The 18,985-nt window shown below is 48.7% G+C and overlaps 8 protein-coding genes across 8 annotated transcripts; 4 read left to right on the top strand and 4 right to left on the bottom strand.

Annotated features, from left to right (window-relative positions):
* Positions 1-118: 118 nt before the first annotated feature.
* N7517_010110 (DUF218 domain protein) lies at positions 119-1,126 on the top strand (the record flags this gene model as incomplete). Its single annotated transcript, XM_056727833.1, has 4 exons — positions 119-228; positions 287-394; positions 450-501; positions 563-1,126. The coding sequence occupies 4 exons, from the start codon at positions 119-121 to the stop codon at positions 1,124-1,126; spliced, it is 834 nt and encodes a 277-aa protein (XP_056576405.1).
* Positions 1,127-1,239: 113 nt separating this feature from the next.
* On the bottom strand, positions 1,240-2,308 carry N7517_010109 (spindle checkpoint protein MAD2; the record flags this gene model as incomplete). Its single annotated transcript, XM_056727832.1, has 8 exons — positions 1,240-1,525; positions 1,590-1,663; positions 1,722-1,867; positions 1,919-1,947; positions 2,004-2,042; positions 2,098-2,123; positions 2,176-2,201; positions 2,260-2,308. 8 exons carry the CDS (start codon positions 2,306-2,308, stop codon positions 1,240-1,242), a joined length of 675 nt encoding a protein of 224 aa, XP_056576404.1.
* A 214-nt stretch (positions 2,309-2,522) lies between these two features.
* Positions 2,523-9,370, top strand: N7517_010108 (DNA-directed RNA polymerase III core subunit RPO31; the record flags this gene model as incomplete). Its single annotated transcript, XM_056727831.1, has 4 exons — positions 2,523-3,259; positions 3,315-4,464; positions 4,953-5,041; positions 5,119-9,370. 4 exons carry the CDS (start codon positions 2,523-2,525, stop codon positions 9,368-9,370), a joined length of 6,228 nt encoding a protein of 2,075 aa, XP_056576403.1.
* A 673-nt stretch (positions 9,371-10,043) lies between these two features.
* N7517_010107 (Zn(II)2Cys6 transcription factor) lies at positions 10,044-12,497 on the top strand (the record flags this gene model as incomplete). Its single annotated transcript, XM_056727830.1, has 4 exons — positions 10,044-10,477; positions 10,530-11,091; positions 11,146-11,522; positions 11,579-12,497. 4 exons carry the CDS (start codon positions 10,044-10,046, stop codon positions 12,495-12,497), a joined length of 2,292 nt encoding a protein of 763 aa, XP_056576402.1.
* A 256-nt stretch (positions 12,498-12,753) lies between these two features.
* bud32 (serine/threonine protein kinase BUD32) lies at positions 12,754-13,566 on the top strand (the record flags this gene model as incomplete). Its single annotated transcript, XM_056727829.1, has 1 exon — positions 12,754-13,566. The coding sequence occupies one exon, from the start codon at positions 12,754-12,756 to the stop codon at positions 13,564-13,566; it is 813 nt and encodes a 270-aa protein (XP_056576401.1).
* Positions 13,567-13,701: 135 nt separating this feature from the next.
* N7517_010105 (putative gamma-cysteine synthetase regulatory subunit) lies at positions 13,702-14,695 on the bottom strand (the record flags this gene model as incomplete). The annotated part of the gene is made up of 2 exons (XM_056727828.1): positions 13,702-14,623; positions 14,673-14,695. 2 exons carry the CDS (start codon positions 14,693-14,695, stop codon positions 13,702-13,704), a joined length of 945 nt encoding a protein of 314 aa, XP_056576400.1.
* A 179-nt stretch (positions 14,696-14,874) lies between these two features.
* On the bottom strand, positions 14,875-16,004 carry N7517_010104 (aldo/keto reductase family protein; the record flags this gene model as incomplete). The annotated part of the gene is made up of 5 exons (XM_056727827.1): positions 14,875-15,027; positions 15,092-15,461; positions 15,518-15,699; positions 15,750-15,807; positions 15,913-16,004. The coding sequence occupies 5 exons, from the start codon at positions 16,002-16,004 to the stop codon at positions 14,875-14,877; spliced, it is 855 nt and encodes a 284-aa protein (XP_056576399.1).
* A 428-nt stretch (positions 16,005-16,432) lies between these two features.
* N7517_010103 (flavin-containing monooxygenase) lies at positions 16,433-18,577 on the bottom strand (the record flags this gene model as incomplete). The annotated part of the gene is made up of 7 exons (XM_056727826.1): positions 16,433-16,817; positions 16,872-17,417; positions 17,497-17,730; positions 17,787-17,890; positions 17,941-18,167; positions 18,218-18,231; positions 18,282-18,577. The coding sequence occupies 7 exons, from the start codon at positions 18,575-18,577 to the stop codon at positions 16,433-16,435; spliced, it is 1,806 nt and encodes a 601-aa protein (XP_056576398.1).
* Between the last annotated feature and the right edge of the window lie 408 nt (positions 18,578-18,985).

Below are 18,985 nucleotides of genomic sequence, written 5' to 3'. Positions count from 1 at the left end.
GGAAGTCAACATCCTTTACCGCCCTTCTCTTACACAGCAGTTCACCAACGTCCATAATTTACTATCTTGAACTGTGGTAAACCCCAAGCAATTCCTTGATCTACCAAAACCCACCAATATGACCTCCAAGCCATATGCAGTTTTTGCTACATGCAAACACCTCATTGTTGTCTGCTGCCATGCCATTTACACCGGAGGTTCACATCTTGGAGCCCCAGAGAACGAGTGGTTAGTGGGATCAGGATAGGCTCTTTATATGGAAGAAAGCACCTGATTCACCGAACAGGCTGATTGAGCCCTTCCAAAAGGGAGAAACACCAACATTCATCGATCATGTCAAAGCCGGATTGAATGCTCTAGCAGCAGATTCTCATAGCTTGCTTGTGTTCTCAGGGTAAGAGCTGTTCCATCATATCCTTTTCGATTTCATTTATTGATTTATCGCATAGAGGGGCTACCAAGAAGCCTAGAACCGAGCTTAGTGAAGGTCAATCTTACCTTGTAAGGCCCCTGAATTCTCTACAACCGATCACTCAGAAAGCTCATGTGTAGCAATATCCAGAATCTAGCCAGAGATAACAACTACTTCCAAGGCATGTCCACTATCTCTACAATTGACTCATCAAGAGTCATCGCAGAAACCAACGCCACAGATTCATATCAAAACCTATTGTTTTCTTTAATACAGTTCCGGGTATACACGGGCGTTTATCCACAGAGAGTCACAGTCGTGACGCACGAGTTTAAACGCGCTCGATTCATGCAGTGTCATTTTCCAGCTGTGGGCCTCGTCCCCATCGGCCCGGAAATAGAAGACTATACGCACAAGATTGCTGTCATAGGCATCAATCCACCAGCGGAAGTCACACCGCCAGAAAAACTGACTCGAGGCGAGACTATGAATGGGATTGGGCTCTGGAGAGAAGACCTTTACGGAGTGAACCCGGATCTGGTTGGAAAAAGGGCGAGACGAGGCTGGTCCTCTGAAACGGAAAACGATGTGTTCTCTGGGTTGGGACTGGAAGATGTAGTGTTGGATCTAATCCGCTATGATGGGGGTGATCATTGCAATAAGTGGTTCCCGAAGCGAGAGAGCTTGCCTTGGTCTTATACCAGGGGGCATTGATTTTGATTGATATCAACACTTCTGATATGATAAGTGGAAGAAGTCCTTGATCCTTTCCTGAAACGCCAATCCATAGTATCCTTCGTATTTGATCATAATGTGTCACCGAGAGATTAATCTGCCAGCCGATAGCTGACCAGAGTCCCAACTCGGTGATTGTTTGTGCTGAAGCTCCTTAACTGGACCTTCTCTGCATTCTTGATTTCCTTGGCATCGCTGTCACCCCATTCCACGGGCACGTCTGAATCGGCGTCGGCATAGACAAGTACATTGAAGGTGCAGTCGCCATCAAGGACGGGGAGGAAGGTGACAGAGGCGGTAATTTGGCGGAAGATGGCTTGGATCTCCTCCTGGATTTGCTTTTCTGTCTTCTCAATGGGCTCGGAGGCTTTTGCCTCTCTTTAAGACACAAAGATGTTGGATTAGTGGGATGATCAAGATAACCTCAACTGAACAGACTTACCCCGATGCACTGTTCTCTTTGTCGCCGGCTTTCTGTGAGCTCTTGCTTTTGGATTGCTTGCTGAAAATTTCGACCTATTTCATCCCCTTATAGTTAGCCACGGACTCAGATGAGAGAGTGTCGAATGCATACGTCGAATTGCCACCTCTCCACATGTTCACCGGTCTCCTTGCTAGTGATAACTACCACAAGCTTTGAGATCTTTCCTCCCTGCATCCATTCCTTCAACTGGGACATGATCTTCTTGATGTAGGCTTTGACCTGGTCGTCGGCCGAAACTGCTATGAGGTTAGGGTTGTTGAAGTCGATTGAGAAGATGGTTCACGAACCCAGCATATTGAGGCCATATTTTTTAATCCTATTCCCAATTAACTTGCTGTACTGTAGTGGACACAGTTGAGAAGGTATACTTACGTTGTGAAATCCTCGGGAGGATACACTCCTCGTTGGAAGCTGAACACCCAATGCGATCAGCCAGTGTTTTGGACCGAGTATGATAGCAACTTACAGGATTGAATTAATCGAGTATTCAAACTGCGCCTGTCAGTACTGAGGTATCATCGGCCCAACCAAAAGGGCAACTCACGAATTCGGAGACAAGCTTGGCCGATCCTGTTATCTTGTAAGCTTTGTACAGCCACAACTACAGAAGTAGACGATGGGTATGAACCTTTGATTGACAGCTTATGCACCTTTGACTTTTCCTTGGGTTCCGGCATGACGAGCTTGTAGATGAAGACTTAGTTGAAGGAAAGGTAGAGCTTTGTTTATGTCGAGTGGTCGCCGCAGCAATAAAAAGTCACCGCCCGCGCGTCCGTTTTTCCTCCGCAAATCGTGACGAGACTAACCAGCACTGAAGCGCTAATTGCCCCGCGGATATACTTCGACTCGACGCATACAATCAGCCCCTCCTATGCCACCGCAGAATTCCCAATGCGAGGATGTCTGCAGTTAGGCCGATGGCTGAGCGCAGCGCCGAGATGCCAGGCCGCGAGCCTCCGACCACCAACTGTCTTTTCTTCGTATAGGTACGAAAGGGGTTTCTCTACTACCACAATTTACTATGCACGTCAGAAAAACACGCATCTAAAACTGGACGTAACCCTCGAGAAGAGAATTGCTGCGATCCCAATCGAACGCTTTCGCAATTTCTGCATCGTTGCGCACGTTGACCACGGCAAGAGCACGCTTTCCGACCGATTACTCGAATTGACGGGCACAATTCAACCGGGCACGAACAAGCAAGTTTTGGACAAACTTGATGTCGAGCGAGAGCGAGGAATTACGGTCAAGGCACAGACATGTACCATGATCTACAACCATAAAGGCGAGGATTATTTGTTACATTTGGTCGATACACCTGGCCATGTGGACTTCCGTGCCGAGGTGTCGCGAAGTTATGCCAGCTGCGGTGGAGCAATCCTCTTGGTTGATGCCAGCCAGGGCGTTCAGGCGCAGACAGTCGCCAATTTCTACTTGGCTTTTGCGCAAGGCCTCGAGTTGATTCCCATTCTTAACAAGGTTGATCTCCCCTCATCGGATCCAGAGCGGGCTCTGGAGCAGATAAGAAACACGTTCGAGATTGATACAGAAAACGCGGTGATGGTCTCGGCAAAGACTGGATTGAATGTTCCGGCTGTGCTACCGACAGTGGTGGACAAGATCCCTGCGTAGGTTTAACCAGTGGCTTCCCAAAATGCTGTTATTTTGCTAACTGTATGCTAGACCTATCGGCGATTCCACTAAACCACTTCGTATGCTCCTCGTGGATTCTTGGTACGACTCCTACAAGGGCGTGATCCTGTTGGTCCGTGTTTTCGACGGGGAGGTGCGTGCAGGTCAGCAGCTTATATCGTTCGTTACCGGTCTCAAATATTTCGTCGGTGAAGTCGGCATCATGTATCCGACCGAGACCGCGCAAAGTTCTCTCCGTGCAGGCCAAGTTGGGTACATCTACTTCAACCCAGGCATGAAGCGGAGTAAGGAGGCAAAGATTGGTGATACCTTCACAAAAGTCGGGTTTGAAAAGATCGTCGAGCCTTTGCCTGGATTCGAAGAGCCCAAATCGATGGTCTTTGTGGCTGTATACCCCGTGAATGCGGATCTCTTCGAGCACCTGGAGGACAGCATCAACCAGCTGGTCTTGAATGATCGAAGCATCACAGTACAGAAAGAGTCTTCCGAGGCTTTAGGCGCCGGTTTCCGTATGGGCTTCTTGGGAACCCTTCACTGCTCCGTATTTGAAGACCGCCTACGACAGGAGCACGGCGCCAGTATCATCATTACACCACCATCAGTCCCAGTCAAAGTCGTATGGAAAGATGGCACTGAAGAAATCGTCACCAATCCCGCCAAATTCCCCGATGATGATAGTGTGCGACTCAAAGTTGCCGAGGTCCAAGAGCCGTATGTTTTGACCACTCTGACCTTCCCGGAAGAATATTTGGGAAAGGTGATTGAGCTCTGCGAGGCCAACCGTGGTGAGCAACTAAGCATTGAATACTTCACAGCGACTCAGGTCATCATGAAGTACGAGCTGCCTCTCGCCCATTTGGTTGACGATTTCTTTGGAAAATTGAAAGGAGGTACCAAAGGCTATGCCAGTTTGGACTACGAAGAATCTGCATGGCGATCTGGCAACATTGTCAGGCTACAACTCTTGGTCAACAAAGAGCCAGTGGATGCTGTAACGCGGATTATGCACTCGAGCCAGGTAAACCGACAAGGCAGAATTTGGGTAACCAAGTTCAAGGAGCATGTTGACCGACAGCTTTTCGAGATTGTCATCCAGGCTGCTGTCGGTAAGAAAATCATCGCTCGTGAGACTATCAAGCCTTACCGAAAAGATGTTCTGGCAAAATTGCATGCTAGTGATGTAAGTCGACGACGAAAGCTGCTTGAAAAGCAGAAAGAAGGCCGCAAAAGGTTGCGAGCAGTTGGAAATGTGGTGATTGAGCACAAAGCTTTCCAGGCATTCTTGTCGAAATGAGCGTGTAAATTAGCAACCAAATACACTGTATAACATTATTTTTTTGAGATATCCCGAGGTCTTTTTTTTGTATAGAGACATTTTTATACAAACCTGCAGGCCAAGCCGGCGGTGAGAGCTTGACCGGCAGAAAAAAAGTTCATGTCAAACCCCGCCATACAACTTCTTCCTCTGCTCATTCTCAATTCACTTCATTGTGTCTAAACAGCCTCACGCAAGTTCTGTGGCTTTTGATCGTCGATCTACCAAAATAATACCGGAGTTAATTCTTCTACGAGCCTGAAATCTTGTTACTGGCGGCTGAAGTCCGCTTATGCCGATCGCATCGCCTTGAGTCACCCTGCCATGCTCCGTATTTGACCACGGCCATGCAGCCTCCAGAGGGTGCGCAGGTAGACCTGGGCAAGGCCCAGGTTATTGACAGCGTTCCCAAAGTCATCAAGGAATTGAAATTTGGTGTCCTGTACGCAGTTCACTCACATGTGCTTGTCACAAGCGTTTGTCGCAGACCTGATCGCTAATAAAGACTTATGTTTCCAGAACCAACGATGACATTGTCGGCCAAGCAGTAGTGGAAGTCTCTGACCGAAAGTTTTTCGACTTGGATCAGACCCGAACGGTTGTTGCGAATGGACCTCTCGACCAGCGCATGGGTATCTCGAATAAAACCGACTCTTGCGCAACATGTGGAAACAACCTCAAAGACTGCAACGGTCATTTCGGCCATGTGAGACTGGTTCTCCCATCTTTCCACGTCGGTTACTTCAAGCGCGTCATTTCGATCCTTCAGGAAATTTGCAAAGAATGTTCGAACATTCTGCTCCCCGAGGCGGAGCGCCGTACCTTCCTTCGCGATATGCGCCGACCGGGCCTTGATAACTTACGCCGGACGCAGATCGCAAAGCGCATCAATGAACGGTGTCGGAAAACCCGTGAATGCACATACTGCGGAGCGATCAATGGTGTCGTGAAGAAGACCGGAACAAGCGCTCTGAAGATTACCCACGACAAATTCCGTGCATTTAATGTCTCGGTTTCCGTCAAAAAGCAAACGCCGATCAGCAAGGATGTCTTTGATAACTCTTTCCTCGAGGCAAGAGGCGCAAACCCAGAGGTCGAAAAACACTTCAAAAAGGCGCAGGATGACATGAACCCTCTTCGCGTTCTTAAGCTATTCAAGAAAATGTCCGACTCTGACTGTGAATTGATTGGCATGAATCCAAAGGAGGCTCGTCCGGAGATGTTCCTATGGCAATTTATCCCAGCTCCACCGGTTTGTATTAGACCTTCAGTGGGACAAGATGGTGCATCTACAGAAGATGACTTGACCGCCAAGCTGGGTGACATTGTGCAGAGCAATATCAATCTCAAGAATGCTCTGCTTAAGGGCGCCCCAGTTCAGACAATCATGGAGTGCTGGGACTACATGCAGCTTCAAATTGCTGTCTACATCAACAGTGATGTGCCTGGACTTAACAAAGCTGATCTCGGAAAACCAATCCGAGGCTTCGTCCAACGTTTGAAGGGAAAGCAAGGTCGTTTCCGTGGAAATCTGTCAGGAAAACGTGTGGATTTCTCCGGGCGAACTGTCATTTCACCCGATCCCAATTTGCGAGTTGATGAGGTCGCTGTTCCGGAGCTGGTGGCAAAGAACATGACTTATCCCGAACTAGTGACCAGATACAACAAGGAGAAACTGCAGCAACGGATTTGCAATGGTAGCAACAAATGGCCCGGAGCGAACTTGATCGTCAAGAAAGGAACCGGATTCAGACAAATGTTGAAGTACAGTAACACTCAGCGGATGGCTGATCAGCTGCAAGAAGGCGATCTGGTTGAGCGTCATCTCGAAGACGGTGACATTGTGCTCTTCAATCGACAGCCTTCCCTCCACAAGCTCAGTATTCTATCTCATTTTGCCAAAATCCGACCCCATAGAACTTTCCGACTGAACGAGTGTGTCTGCAACCCTTACAACGCCGATTTCGACGGAGATGAGATGAATCTTCACGTGCCACAGACCGAAGAAGCCCGAGCAGAAGCAATGGAGCTAATGGGCGTTAAGAACAACTTGGCCACACCCAAAAACGGAGAGCCCATCATCTCTGCCATTCAGGATTTCATCAGTGCCGCCTACGTGTTGAGCAGCAAAGACAACTTCTACGATCGTGCCTCCTTCACACAGATCTGTCTCTACATGCTTGGCCCTGAAACGAGATTCGATCTCCCACCACCATCAGTCTTGAAGCCCCAGATGATGTGGACTGGTAAACAAGTCTTCAACATTCTTATGCACCCTAACTCATCCGACCCCGTTTTGGTTAATTTGGACGCCGCATGCCGTGAGTTTAAAATGCCCAAGGATGGCCGTCCCAAGGACTTGGACCCCAATGATGGCTGGTTGGTTATCCGCAACTCGGAGGTCATGTGTGGTGTGATGGATAAGTCTACGATTGGATCTGGAAAGAAAGACAACGTTTTCTACATTATGCTCAGAGATTTCGGCCCACCGGCAGCAGCCGAGGGCATGAACCGTCTGTCAAAACTGTCCGCCCGATGGTTCACCAACATCGGCTTCTCAATTGGTATCGGAGATGTCTACCCCAGCGCAGGGCTCGTTCAGTCCAAAAATGATCTTGTTGAGGCCGCGTACTCGCAGTGTGACGAAGTCATTGCTAAGTACAAGGCGGGCACTCTGGAGAAGTATCCTGGGTGTGACGAATTGCAAACCATGGAGAACCAGATCTCTGGTATTCTCAGTAAGGTCCGTCAACAAGCTGGTGACGAGTGTATCATGCAACTGAGCAAGTACAACTCTCCCCTGATCATGGCCACTTCTGGATCCAAGGGTTCTAGTATCAACGTGTCCCAGATGGTTGCCCTTGTTGGTCAACAAATTATCGGTGGTCAGCGTGTACAGGATGGTTTCCAGGATCGTACCCTACCGCATTTCCCCAAGAACGCACGACAGCCTCCATCGAAGGGTTTCGTTCGCAACAGTTTCTTCTCTGGGCTGGAGCCCCCAGAGTTCATTTTCCACGCTATGTCCGGTCGTGAAGGTCTGGTCGATACAGCTGTCAAGACCGCCGAGACTGGTTACATGTCTCGTCGTCTGATGAAGTCACTCGAAGATTTGTCATCGATGTACGATGACACGGTTCGTAACTCGTCTGCTGCCATCGTCCAGTTCCAGTATGGTGACGATAAGTTGGACCCTGTGGATATGGAGGGTAAAGCCAAACCTGTCCACTTCGACCGAACCTTTATTCACTCCGAATCTACTACATACAACAATGACGAGCGAAGCTTGTTGCCGATTGAAATGATGGAAGTCTGCGAACAGATGCTTTCAAAGGAACGTGCGAAGTTAAACCGCAAGGACTTGCTCGGCAATGATCTGGCGTACATGGACCGCAGTGATTATGGTATCGATCAGTTCGAGAGTGCCCGTGACTTCCTTGATTCAATTCAAGAATACGTGCAAAAGAGAGCCGACAAATTGATCTCTCGAGGTGGCGATATTGACCCGTCCGACCAGCGGAGTCGTAAGGGCTTGGACCATACAGGCAAACTGACGGATACCACGTTGAGGGCTTTCATCACTGCTTGTCTTCTGAAATACAAGAGGGCCCAGGTTGAGCCTGGCCATGCTGTGGGTGCCGTTGGTGCCCAGTCCATTGGTGAGCCCGGAACGCAAATGACCCTGAAAACTTTCCATTTCGCTGGTGTCGCCGGAATGAGTATCACGCAGGGTGTACCTCGTATCAAGGAAATCATCAACGCCTCAAGGGAGATCAGTACTCCCGTTGTGGCTTGCGAATTGGTCAACAAAGAAAGTACCATTGCTGCTCGCATTGTGAAAGGACGCATTGAAAAGACGTTCCTTTGTGATGTGATCCACTCTATCACGGAGGTTTGGTCCCCCGATGATGCCTACTTGAAGGTTGTTCTGAACTGGAAAACCATCGAGGATTTGGCGCTGGAGATCACGACGCCACAGATCGTTGAAGCGATCAAGACCAACAAGCGCTTCAAGGGAGGCGATCTCAAATTCTCGTGCAAGCAAGCCTCCATCAAGGTCCACATGGATCTTGATCCAGCCACCAAGGCATCTCTTTCTAAGACGGAGATTGCCGCCACGAGCATCGATCCCTTCCTCCGCTTGAAGCATTTGAAGCGTATCCTACCTAACATCCAAATCCTGGGTCACCCACGTGCCACCCGAGCTATCATCCGAACGGACGAGACCTCGACCACGAACACTTTGCTTGTGGAAGGCTACGGATTGAGGGAGTGTATGACTACGATGGGTGTGGATGGTCTCCGCACCAGGACCAACAACATTATGGAGGCGCGAGAGGTTCTGGGTATTGAAGCCGCTCGAAGCACGATTGTCGTCGAAATCAGCGAAGTCATGAAGGACATGGACATTGATCCTCGTCACATGCAGCTTCTAGCCGACGTGATGACCTACAAGGGTGAAGTGCTCGGTATTACGCGTTTCGGTCTCGCTAAGATGCGTGACTCGGTGCTTCAGCTTGCTTCGTTCGAGAAGACTGCGGATCACCTTTTCGATGCCGGTGGTCTCGGTCGCACCGATCTCATTGAGGGTGTATCGGAATGTATCATCATGGGCAAGACGGTGTCACTGGGTACAGGTGCTATGGAGGTTGTGCGTAAACTGAACTTCTATCAAGGCCAGATTGGTCCACGAAAGACGGTCTTTGAAGATGCTTGGACTGAACATTGTGAAGTGCCTTTGACCAGGAGACCTAAGAGGAAGGTCCGATGAAGCTCTCTGTGACTCTGTGACACTGTGCATTAATTTCGGCGTTAAGAATTTGGCCTGGACAAGGCTTGTACATGTACTTAGGGAGACTAATTCTTCTAGCGGGTGAATTTCATTGACGATATGATCAATAGTTTCTTTTAATTTGTCCTTTTGACCTATTAATTGTATGGATTGTTAGGGCTATATTAAGAAAAGCGTACTCTTCGTACACTCCGTGTCCTCAACAACCCCAAGGTCAGACCTACCACAAGTCTACTAAAAAGCAAAAACTTGGGGTATGTACAGACGTGAAGCTAATTTCCAACACGACTGTAGAAAAATCGAAGGACAAGCTTCTCAGGTTATATTCAAATCAACCTTTTTTTTACACAAGTTCGCATCCCTCAACGGCCGGAATGTCTCGGATTCCAGCCTACCTACAGGTATTGAAATACCAAAGATTCCCGGGGACAACAACAAATTCCTTTTTTTTTTTAACCATGCACCCAGCCGAAAAGAGAAATCCAAGAGATACGGGATTCAAGGGCCCTTTAGGGCTAGAGAAAGGCTCGGGGAGCTCTTTATTCCCTTTAAAAAAAACAAAGACAGCAAATCACCCAAGAGAAACCCATGTCCGGAGTGACCAGGGAGTGCATCATCCTCCAATCAGTATCGTGAAACCCCTGAGGCAGCCATGGGTGTTAGCCTTTGGCCATCACATCGCCTCGACAGTTCTTTGTTCCCCGTTGCCTTTTACGGCCACGCCACATCTGTAAGCCCTCGGTGGGTCGAATGTTTCTTTGTTTCCCACTGGGCAGTGAAGGATCCTCGAGATATTGCTTTTCTAGCCACTGAATATCCGTGGGTCGCACTTGATCTTTTACATCTCCCCCTCAACTATCTCCCCGGCCTCCCCGAAAAAACACCCCGGTTTACACTTGGGATGACTATGGAGTCTGGCAACCAAAGAGTCGCTAGGAAGCGTGAGATCCGAACCCGAGCCCCGACAGCCTGTCAGACCTGTCGGCTACGCAAAACAAGATGTGACAATACCAGGCCGATCTGTAGCTACTGCGCCGTGCAGGGGGTGGAGTGCAACTATCCCGAAACCTCGCCACAGCAGAACCAGTAAGATAACAACATCAAAGGAGATGCTAAGCATTGACACATTTATTCTTAGACTCGGGTTTGACCCTGTGAACCCGTCGAACCAAGAAGTGCTCCAACGGCTGAATCATATCGCCGGCTTGCTAGAGGACATCAAAACATCCGAAGGCTCCACCTCTTCGAATCGGTCTCTTAGCTCCCTCAAAGAGGGATTCTTTGAGTTAGCCGTGCAGAACACTAGCCCCCTGGCTGAATCGTTGTCAGGGACTAATCCACCAAGCAGCAGCACTGCTAGTATCGATGACCGGGGAACCGATCACGATCCCCGAATCCTTTACATGGCTAGCTCCGGAGAGAACATGCTCCGATGGCCTATTTTCAGCAAGGTCATCACCGAAGCCGAAAAGCATATTCGATCCTTCCTCCTCGACTCACTGGATACTCAGCCCCGTAGTATGCAGTCACCCCGGCAGGTGGGGATCGGGAACTTTGTCGATGAGATTCCTAGGCTTTGCAGGAAGTACTTCCTGCTATGCCACCGAAGAAACCCGATAGTCGACCTAGACAATCTAGACCGCTATGCCAAGGAGGTCACCGTCCAGGGTCTTGGATGGGATGGCCCTTCGTGTCAAGTGGTATGTCAGCTCCTTTTTGGAAGTTCCACTTGGACTAAATTATCTCCCGTATAGCTGTTAGCGTGCGCTTTAGCTTCATGCACATCATCCAAGTTTGTTCCGCTGGCAGAGGACATGCCAGCGAATCTTGATGGACTTCAAGCACCACCCATGTCAGACGCCAACCTCGATTTGGCTGAGACATATTTCCACGCTGCAAAGCAGAGATTTGGCTTCTTGCACACGTCCCCGACAGACATTCAGTGCTTTCTTCTTGCTGGAAGTTACCACAGACATGCCATACGACCTCTACAGGCTTGGTTCTGTTACCAGCAGGCATCTTGCAGATTAGAAGTTCGTTTGCGGTCGCTGTGTAGAGAACGGTGGACCGCCGATGACAACTATCATAACCTAGAGTCGAGACTATACTGGTCCTGTATCCAGGCAGAACAGTAAGTTTTCTTTTCATCGGGATTTTATATGATCACAAACTAAGTATTGTCGACAGTGAGATGCAAAGTGAACTCCCTCTCTGGAACAGTGGGCTTGAAAGCTTGGGCTATTCAGATCCATTCCCTAAATTCCCTAGCAGGAATTCTTCTTCCTCATATGACCATATGGATGAAGACCAAGATTTCGCTATCAGACCAGGTTTTGAACTGGATGGCACGGAAGAAGAGAGAGGCTGGAAATTCTACATCGGGTCTATCTGTAACCGCCGGACCACTAATGAAATCGTGTCTGATATGTGGCGTCAAGGGGAGAAGGGCTGGACCAAAGATATTCCCCATCTCCTAAGAAAAACACTGTCAGCTGAGAATGTTGTAACATCATGGTACAAGCCCCCGAAGTCCCCGAACATGAAAGGTCTCTCGACACAGACTGCTAACTCATTCAAAAGGTACCAAATCTCGATAGCCGGGATCCAGTCCGCACAAGACAACCCAGACCTAAGGTTCTTCTTCCGCGGCAGATATCACATGGCACTGGAGAGGATCTACCGACCAGCGTTCTACCTTGCGATGCACTACAAGGGGATGCCAACATTCATCAAGAACAACCACCAAGTCTGGGTAGAAGTGTTCGATCTGGCGCAAAAGGCCATTGATAACTGCATCATACTGATCCCCAGCTACTGGTATCAATTCCGACACGAGTGGATTTGGAACGTGGTGCGTGCCAGCTTCGCCTGTGCTGTGCATATTCTTGGGGCTGTCTTATATCAGGTCGAAGCAGCAAGGGATCCCGGTACATGGCAAGTGCGTATCCCGCCAAATTGGGCTCCTTTGGTGAGACTCTCGATTCGCACATTGAGGCATTGGTCGGCGGAGTCTACTGATCTAGAACTTATGGGGTCGATTCTTGAGAGAATGTATCAGGGTACTTGTCGGTTGGCTAATGTGCGCCCTGATATTCATCTGATTTGATGTAATGTTAAATGCTACATGGGAGAGATGAAAGGTATATATATTTATATATATAGTTGTGAGCTCACGCGTCCACATGAGATTTCAAAATTATTTAATCTATCAATATACCTAGGTAGAGCATTTACATATTAAACTGTATGTATCCAACTGTAAACATCCAAGCCCAAATTGGTATACTCCGAGATCCGCCCCACCAGAACTTTTTCCTCTTCTTCATCCCTTTCCTCCGCTTCTACTCTCCAACTCACTCACAATGGAAGAATATAAACCCCCAGCTCTTCCCTCTCCCTTTAACAATACCACCCCAACACCAACCCTTCTCACCCAAGGCGCCGAAGCCCACCTCTACAAAACCACCTCCCTCAACCCCTCCATCCCCGCCGCGCTCAAGATCCGCCCATCAAAACCCTACCGTCACCCAATTCTCGACCGCCGACTAACCCGTCAACGGATAACATCAGAAGCACGATGCCTCGCTAAACTCGTACGGGAGGGCGTGAGCGTTCCCGCCCTCCTAGCCCTGGACTGGGAGGGACACGGCGGCGAAGAAGGCGGGTGGGGTGGCGCCTGGCTAATGATGGAGTGGATTGACGGGCCGGTGATTCGGGTAGTTCTCGAGCAGTGGGAAGCATGGATGAAGCAGAACGGATCACTGGATCAGTTGCAGATCGAAAACGAAGAGGCGCGTGTGCGCGGCTTGCTGAGGAAAATGGGCGCTGCTATCGGTGTTCTACACAAGGCTGGTGTGGTGCATGGAGACTTGACGACGAGTAACCTCATGCTGCGACCGTTTGCGGATGCTGTTGAAAGCACTGGGTCGCCTTCTATGGAGGGGGATGTTGTGTTGATTGATTTCGGTCTTGCATCGCAGAGCAATCAGGATGAGGACCGAGCGGTGGATTTGTATGTGTTGGAGCGGGCAATTGGGAGCACGCATCCGCGTTCGGAGCCTCTGTTCGAGGAGCTGATTATGGGTTACCGGGATAGCTACAAGGGGGCACTTTCTGCGCTAAAGAGGCTTGAGGATGTGCGCTTGAGAGGGCGGAAGAGGAGCATGCTTGGTTAAGCCAGTCTCATTTGATTTTGGAGATGGATGCAACCCGCCCATACCAGCTATGATCGAATTTAAAGCAAAAAAGAAACGCCACGCTTTGTCACGACAGATATCCTTATTGATGACGCGAAGAAAAAAAAGAAGCATTCATGACCGGTCCTTGAGACACGAGCCGACATCAGCCGACGCGAAATACCCCTTGTTCTCAACTACTCCGCGATCCTTGACGACTGCCGTGTACTTAACCACCCACTGCGGCTCGATATCTCCCTGGATACCGTCGTTGGCATCGGGAGACGAAGCCAAGATCCCCGCACCACTCTTCTCTGCGGGACCTAGCAGTTCCCGCGTTGTGCCGACAGGAAGAATATCATGGCAATCGTTATGGGTGAGGAGTTGAATCTGCTCTTGTTTCGCATAGAGAATCAAATGTTTAGGAACGACACAGCAATCCTTAAGATTGATTTGATCGACCGAGGGCTTGACCTTGGTATGCGGCAGGAAGCGGGCCAAACGTTCGCTGCCGAACTCCGCGACGCCCAGCTGGGCGATCACGCCCTGCTCGTGCAGCGACTCCAGCACCTGCCATGTCTGCACCAAGCTGTCGAAGTCGTCCAGTTCACCATTGCTCATCTCGTTATCTTCTTCTTCGCTGTCATCGTCCGCATCGAACAGGATCCCCGGGAACGAGACGATCAGTAGATCGATAGATTTGACGTGTAGTTCCTTCAATACCAGATCAATTGCCTCTCTGGTGTGTGCGCACCGCCTTGATACCGGGATTCCCGGTAGGTAGAATAGCTTCACTGTGATATCGTATTGGTCGCGCTCCTCTGACAGGCCGGGGTGTGAGAAGTCAATCGCGGGGATATAGAGGGCGTCTTCGGTCTGTAGGGTCCATGAGGGCGGATGCGACACGGCTTGGCCATTTGCGGTGCCGTTGGTCGGGGGCGTTTCGATTTGTTGCGAGGCAAGGAAGTTCGATCGGAGAGAGTTGATTAGCTCAACGTTTGATTTCTGTGTCAGAGGCTGGCGAATGACGGATTGACGTCCAGCTTGCATAATATTCCTGTGAGGGATGAGTGACTTGATCGAGGCGCATCGAGAATAACACTTACGAACTGGATAGAATCAACTTCATGATGGAAGAATGGAATGAAATAAATGAGATCTTTAGATATAAAGAGGTATAGAGATCTAAAGGAAGAAAATTAGAAAGTTGAAAGTCGCAATTTCACCCCGCGGCCCCTCCCCGGCCTACGCCTGACAAATCCAACGTTCCTCCGGATTCCTCCTCCTCTATCTAATCAACCATCTACTTCAATCCTCATCAACAGTCGGATCCCAGTCCGTGGGCGAATACTCCCCTGTATCAAGCAGCTTGATATCCTCAGTCACCAACTCAAAGTCAAAGACATCGGCATTTTCGCGAATGCGCTTCGGCGTAGTAGACTTGGGCAGAGGCACAAATCCCTAACAGACCATTAGCATCCTGATTACGATATCCTTTACTTTCATCCAAATCGATACCACATACCATCTGCAAACTCCACCGAATCATCACCTGCGCCGGCGTCTTCCCATACTTCTTCCCGATAGACAGCAACACGGGCTCCGTCAACCGACTCCCATGCGCAAGAGGCGAGTACGCCTCAACAACAATCTTCCTCTTCTGCAACCACTCCACGATATCCGAATGATCCAGCCACGGATGCAGCTCATACTGACCAACATCGATCTGACCACCCCCACCACCCTGGATATAAGCCTCCAGTTCTTCGAGGTGGTGAATACCGTAATTGGATACACCGATGGATTTCACTTTTCCTGCTTTCTGGGCTTCGACTAGTGCATCCCAGGAACCCAGACGGGCTTTTTTACCGCCGTAGGGAGCATGGATTAGAATACTTTTGGGTTCACCGGTTAGATTGTATCCATTTCCATACGGAAGGGGTGGGCTTACAGGTCAAAGTATTCCTGTCCCGCTTCTCGTAGACTGGAAGTAATAGCCCGCTTGGTAGACTCGTAGCCCATTGCTTCCGGCGGGATCTTGGTCGTAAAGAAGATCTGCGATCGATCTAGTCCGGAATTTAGAATTGCCTTTCCGCAGGGCTTCTCGTTGCGGTACATGATCGCTGAGTCGACCTAGGGTCTCTTGGTTAGTGTGGTCTTGCCATCTTTCTAGGTGGACGTACATGACGGAATCCAACGCTCAGGGCTTCGAGAGTGGCCTTCTCGGTCGCGGATGAGGGGCTAGTAATGGTTAGGACGTTCGTGGTAAGGAATTAACTCAAACGTACATCATATACACCTATTGTCAGTCATATAGTGTCAGCTCTGCTCTTGAAGTGCACATACGCATTTGCGGGATAACTAACCCCATATCCCAAAACTGGGATCTCATGTCCTGACTGCAGTCGATGCTTTGACTGGAGAGTAAGTTTTGCCATATTGCTGTTAAATTGAATTGAAAGAAGAAAAAATTCAAGAATGTTGAGAAGCGATGAGATCATAGTGGTGCGATGTCGGGGAATCGACCGAGATCTATAAAACCATACACTGCAACTCGAGTTGGATATGTCCATTACCCTACTCTGCTATATGGATCAAAATGGTAGATTGTAGCAAATTTAATGCACTTGTTGATTAACTATTCTATGAAGTTTGAATGAGGTTTCTCTTCTTCGCAATCAATTGAGACACCGATGCCAACGTTGCTCCAAGGATCTCAACCCCCGTACCTCCTTAGTCTATCAATTAGGGCTGGCAAGATGGCAATTCGGTCACGCATCATTCCTAATGGTTCTTATATTTATCTGTTGAAATGTCAAAGTGAACCAAGGAAATAGTAAAAATATGTTAACGTTGACATGCCAGGTTACCAATTTATATACCCCTTCACTATACTGTAGATATAACCAAGGACCCCAGGGGTTCGAACAGGTAGCGGTATAGATGCTTTCACATCGCCCATGTACCACGCCAAGTCACCTGCTCCATGCTGATCATGCACACTTTCACCGTTGCCTAGGAATCGGAATCGGTTCTTGGAGCGGTACTCAATATTGAAGTGCTCCCCTCCAATATTTTCCAGACAATCTTTGAAGTGTAAAACCGAGCCTGGATATACCCCGGTGACATGGCCTGAACTTTTTCCGTTCTTGTACCAGCTCTTACAGTTATCCGCCCAGACCATACGCTTGAGGAACTCCTGACAGTAAACATTGTAGTCTTCCATGGCTTCTTTTTTGACATCAATTGACCTGTGAGAAATATGTTAGTCAAACGCCAGACCCATCAAGACTATAATGACTCACTTGATATCCTCTGTAGAAATTTTCTTGGCCCAACGGAGAATGTAATCGCATGTCCAAGAGACCTGCGTCAGAAGAGAGCCATGGGATACAGGGCAATTCGGTCCATTGAAGATAAAATAGTTCGGCATTGTGTCCACTTGGACCGCAAAGAACGCCTCAGGGTTATATTTCCATCGCTCTTCCAATGTGGCTCCATGACGACCAACCATCTTCCAAGGTGGAATAAAGGTCGTGTCAAATCCTGTGGCACAGACTATCATGTCAAATTGCTGCTCATCACCTGTGACCGTTTTGATACCGAGTTCTGTGATACGCTCAATAGGGTCGAAAGTGAGAATTGCATTGTCGTTGGAAAATGCTTCCAGATATCCACTTCCTGGTGTCAAGCGACGGCAGCCAGGACTGAACTCGAGAGAAAGCAATTTCGACACAAGTTCTCGGTCAGGGTAACCTTTCATTTGCTCCTCCATCTGCTGGCGGGAAATCTGTTCCAATCCCAATTGCATCGGGTGACCTTTATACATTCCATAAAAGAACCCATTGACACTTTACTCAAATTTGACTTAGCTTTAGTGACTTCTTAATTGGGGGTTGAACTTGCCTGGCTTCTAACTCTCTTCGATACCTGAAATGAGCCTCGGTGTCTTCCGCAAAGTGTGTTTTCTCCTCTTCTGTATAGGGGAAATTATTCCCATCTTTGGTCTTATCCGCACAAAAGTTGACTGAAAGCCAGGTGGGATTGCGCACAAAATTGACAAGCTGGGCGACCTTCGGCTGCATTGCAGTCACGCATTGAATTCCCGAGGAGCCATTTCCAATGACTGCAACACGTTTATTCGACCAGTCATAGGTGTTATCCCTGAGGATAAACTCGTTAATAATTATTGTTTGGGAGTTTGTGGGACGTTTGCTCACCAGGTCGAAGTGTGAAGCAATTTGCCCTTGAAATTCGATAGTCCCTCAATATCAGGCCAGTTGGTTTTGCTAGTCGGAAGATCACCGTTAATAAGAGAAACCAACTGTTGAAGGATAAATATGATTCTCACTTCAAAAATCCGGAAGCATTGACCAAAATGTCAGCCTCGTCATGCATGATTGTGCCAGCTTGTTCCACCACCACTTTCCACTTTCCTAACTCATCATCCCACACAGCCTCAGTAGCACGAGTGTTGAACTGAATATCTTTATCCAAATTCCATTTCCTTGTCGCTCGTTGAATATATTCCTCAATCTCATGACCGGGTGCATAGAAGTGAGACCAGTTTGGATTAGGCTCGAATGAAAACGTGTATGCATCTAAGTGGATGTCAATTTTAGTTGCCAAAAGAGGCGCTGAAAGAACTTACGAGCCGGAATATCACTGAAATATGTCAGATCAGCCGGTCATATTTAGACGTGCAGATTACTCACCAAGCGACACCGGGATAGGTGTTTTCGAACCATGTTCCACCGACCTGAGGATTCTTCTCGTAGATTTTCAATTCCACGAAATCGCCGAGCTTCAACTCATGATCAATCTTGTGAGCCAGTGTCAAACCCGAGTAGCCGGCGCCGATACAGATTATCCTTAGTTTTCGTCGCGCATAGGCAGGTTGATCAGCGCAAGGGATCCAGTTGGGAGGGGTTTCGCCGTTAGCAACGCGTGTAGCAGGTGTTTGAAGAGAGTCGGAACCGTTTTGCAGCACATTGGAAGTGGGAAGAGACATATTGAGGGGTTTGGGATGAGACAGTGAATTGGTGATTCTTTTTTATAATGCTATACGGAACGAATTACGATAGAAGGGAACGAAGTAAGCGAGGGGGGTCTACCGGCATTAACTTTTCTTCGGTATAGAAATGGCTTAGATCTTACGCTATGGGTTTAGTTATAGCGTGTGAAGTACATTTGACTGTCAAGTAAATTCTCCAGGGACTTTGTCTCCGCACCGGCAAGCGGGCTACGTCCGGCTCAAAAGTCCTCTTGGAAGGGCCCCGGGCCCTTCCAAGTGCTCGGCATGCACCTCCCCTGCCAACTATCCCTGTCAACTAATCCCTTTACTGGCTTGCTCCACAATTATTACTCTGCTAATTGGTATGACAGGTCACAAACGGCACATAGCGCCCTATCAAATCAA

Source organism: Penicillium concentricum (genome assembly GCF_028827145.1).
Source record: "Penicillium concentricum strain IBT 3081 chromosome Unknown utg000004l_segment0_segment0, whole genome shotgun sequence".
Classification (NCBI taxonomy): domain Eukaryota; kingdom Fungi; phylum Ascomycota; class Eurotiomycetes; order Eurotiales; family Aspergillaceae; genus Penicillium; species Penicillium concentricum.
Note: the sequence above shows the minus strand (reverse complement) of the source record. Positions and strands in the feature narration are given on the sequence as shown.